The 3723-nt window shown below is 36.3% G+C and overlaps 1 protein-coding gene across 6 annotated transcripts in view; it reads right to left on the reverse strand.

Moving 5' to 3' along the window:
- Positions 1-3723, reverse strand: part of LOC108975499 — a 93841-nt gene that overhangs the window by 12979 nt on the left and 77139 nt on the right. For all 6 annotated transcript variants that reach the window (XM_018944010.1, XM_018944009.1, XM_018944007.1 and 3 more), the window contains exon 4: positions 790-896. In XM_018944010.1, the coding sequence (XP_018799555.1) occupies positions 790-896 (107 nt within the window). The remainder of the gene's footprint in view (positions 1-789; positions 897-3723) is intronic.

Genomic DNA, 3723 nt, shown 5'->3' on the forward strand with positions numbered 1-3723 from the left:
CGTCGGTTGGGCGGGAGGAGGGTAATCGTTGGGTATTATTATTATTTATTATTACATGCAATACAGTGAATTAGACAATCGATTTATTGGTGAGCGCATTGTTTCGCGTCGTAGACATGCGGTTATGTGAGGTCGCTTGTCTACTCAGACAAGCCCGACCAGATTGACACTTTGAAGATATCTCGTCAAAAGAAAAAAAATTATATACAACCACTTGATATCGATTGTTCAGTTTGTTATGCAGCTGTTAGCTATAGTGCTTTGATATCGGTGGTTACGACAAATGAGCAGGTTCTTGCGGTGAAAGATTTGTGTGCAAAATATCAAAAACTCAGAAACTAGTACGCGTTCGACTTAGCTCGTCATTCTAATAATTTATAAATACTTTACGGGGTCTCTGACATTTCCTATTCAGTAATACAAACTCCGGGGCCAGCTTTTAGTACAATACCTTTTTCAGGGTATAAAAAAACAATAAGAAGAAACTGTTATATAACAGTTAGAAGTACTCCTAAGGTAGCATGAACAGCCAACTCATCACTGGTTGCTACTAGCTCTTTATTTGGCAACTTCAGTTTCCAGATAACCGTAACGAAAGATATGTCAAATTTTATACACGAAACGTTTGAAAAAAGGTTAGAGTTACGATCCCCAGTTAATTGCTTCTTACTCATGAAACTTTAAATATTACATGCTCGGCAATAAACACTAGTAATTCCCAGTTATAAAATTTAATCCGATTGTGAATATTTCTTTTAATATTTTATGTTGTTGTTAGTGTCTACTTACCGCCCAAAACCAGATTTGCCGCATGTGATCACATAAAACTTATCATCCGCCAATTCCAGCGTTTTATGTACACGCACCGCCAGCTGAATCGAACGCTCCTCGGTACGCTAAAAATAAAAATGGGAAATTATTACACAAAAAGTCAAGGAAGTGCTTTGTGTAAGTAAGGAAATGCTGGTGCAAAATACTACGTCGATTAATTTTTTATTGGAATTCAGCTAAGAAGTCGACGACATGCAACCAAATTAAATAATTTCTTTTTTCAGAAAATCGGGAAAATTATTGGTGTAATTATGGTTTGTCTAAATTGTGAACGTATAACTATGGATGGTGGAATTAGTGCTTATTTTTGCTTTTTTGTTTACTATTTATTTGTTGTTTATTATATTTCATTAATGTACCATGACTGTTAAACAAATTAATTGCTGATTTAGAAATAAGTGGTGTATATAGTATATAGTTAATTAAACCATTTATAGTAGCCAAAGTTTTGCTTAGTAGAGGAAGGTGGGAGATTGCTTACTGCTGCCAGTAGTGCGTCTGCCAGAGAATGGCCAAGTTTTAAGGTAGAGGATCCAGCGAAGGCAAGGTATGCAGAAAAGCGACGTGCTGCCTACCTCCTAGAAAATCCTACAACCGCCAACGAAGCAGGGGAGGAGCTCACGAAGAGGCTCTAAGTATGCATTGACTGCGAGAGAGCAGTCTTGTCAAATTTATACTTGAAACGCYAGCAGTGGCAACCAGGCGAAAGAGGTCAGCTGAAGAGGCCGAATGGAACCGTTGGAAATGGGTGCAAGCTGGGTTGATTAATTTGGCGTTTGAGGTGCTATTAAGCAATCTGAGTTCGAACCTGTAATACACAGATGCCGAGTGGTACCAGGGCCAAAAGGAGATGAAAGCTTTATCACAAAATAATTTTTAGAACCACTGCCAAAGGGGGATTGACTATGAATTCACAAAGGTGAAAGTCATGACCTACATGTAGAATAAAGATACAGTAGACCCCTTGGAATCRGAAACGGATTGTGAAGCCTTGTCTTTGTACATATATTCAAATAGAACGTCGGGTGTATATTTATGTATATTTGATCACGACATTTACTTTAACTTTCTTCTAATTATGAAATTTAAGCACACCATCTTATAACCCCTTATCTRCTGTGAATTTCAAATAGGGGAAAAAACGGTATCTTCGGTTGCACTCTTGGCTATAATACACTTCACAGATAAACAAGGTTCCATACAAGAAACTGAATTTGAACAATTTCTTCGAAAAATGCATTGTTAACGTGAGCAATAACTCATCACAGATCATTCTTTTTTGTATGATTGCAATATGCTATAGGCGTCCGATATCGATGGTATCGACTACCGATCAACTGCTTGGATGAAAAATGGCATTACGATTTTAGATCCGTACATACAGACAGAAGGATATTGCCAAATCGACTCAGCTCGTCGAAAATTTGAAATTTATCTGGGAAACAGTGTCGGTAATAGAAACGTATTTGTAAACATTTCTTAACTTAGTGTAATCGAATGCCAAGATTCTAAGCTTGTTTTTCCGCAGCAGATAGATGATCTGGAAAATTTCACACTACCCCCTATATTTGTCAAGTAATGTTCAAAGTAGTAAAACTTTTATAATAATTTCGATTTTTTAAGCCACGTTTTTAGAAGATCACGCTGGAGATCGGTTACGGAATCATGAGAATAAGATTTTTTCTAACTTAAAAAAGATTACTATGAAAAATTATTATCATGATATATATGTAATTTTCATTCCAAGAAATGGTGGGAAATCATGCCATTAACTTTCTGTTTAAATTGGTGTGCAAATCAAATATGTGCACTAGAATTCCAAGGAAATCATTAAAATAGTCAATCAAATAATCAATTTAGTCAAGATATATACTAAGTCAATAATTCAGTTCCGATTTCGCAATTGAATTATGACTCAGAACAGTTATTAAAATTCCAAGCCACGTTACATTACGCAAAAGCAGCAATAACAACAACTTCCACWATGACCACCTACAATTAATAGCTGCCACATATACAGAGAAACACCACTGTTCCCATTCGTAATCATTCAAGTATTTCCAGCGCACAAAACACTGATACAAATAACCATTACCGCAGCGCTTCCATAGACAACCAAGCGGTCAATCATCATTTCTACGCCTGCCATTTGAAGCATTTGTTTGCTTGGCATTCGCTGTTTGTTGCACTTGTGGCMCTTTAATTGCCGCGTGCTGCAATGTAATCATAGTAATTCCTCAAAGCAGTACCTTTATCATTATCACCATTAAAACAGTGGTTTGYTGGCCCAGCCAGTTGATTCATTGTGGAGATTTTTCTCCATTTACTCTTTATTTTTGTATTTTTTCGCATTTATGTTACATTGTAAATGGTGAAAATGGTGAATATGGAGAAATGYTGGAAATCTTATTGAAAAAGCATTTGAGGAAATGTTGTAGGCCCTCAAGTGTGACGCTATGGCGGTACAGTTATAAAAGCACATGTTTGTATATACATAACTATGTACATTATATTGTTGCATAGAAATTACAAGTTTTTATTCTCGAAATTTTTTGCCGATTTAATATTTTCTTTCTGATTATTTGAAAGCCTCCTTCGAAACAGTAGGATGTTTTAGAAAAGCTTTTTCTAGAGGCACACAAGTGATTGTGGATATACGAGAATTACTAAAAAAACTGTTTTGTATTGAAGATCGATTTAGAAAAAAAATGGTTTATATATAACTACTTAAACCATTTAAAGTAGTCAAAGTTTAGCTGCTAAGCAGGGGAAAGAGGGATATAGCTAAAGTGCTTCTGCTAGTAGTACATCCGCCAGAGTATGGCAMAGTTTTATAGTAGAGGATCCAGCGATGGCAGGGAATGCGGAAAGGCGACGTGCTGCCTACCTGTT

This window comes from Bactrocera latifrons, unplaced genomic scaffold (genome assembly GCF_001853355.1).
Source record: "Bactrocera latifrons isolate USDA-ARS-PBARC rearing strain unplaced genomic scaffold, ASM185335v1 scaffold_66, whole genome shotgun sequence".
NCBI classification, from domain to species: Eukaryota; Metazoa; Arthropoda; class Insecta; order Diptera; family Tephritidae; genus Bactrocera; species Bactrocera latifrons.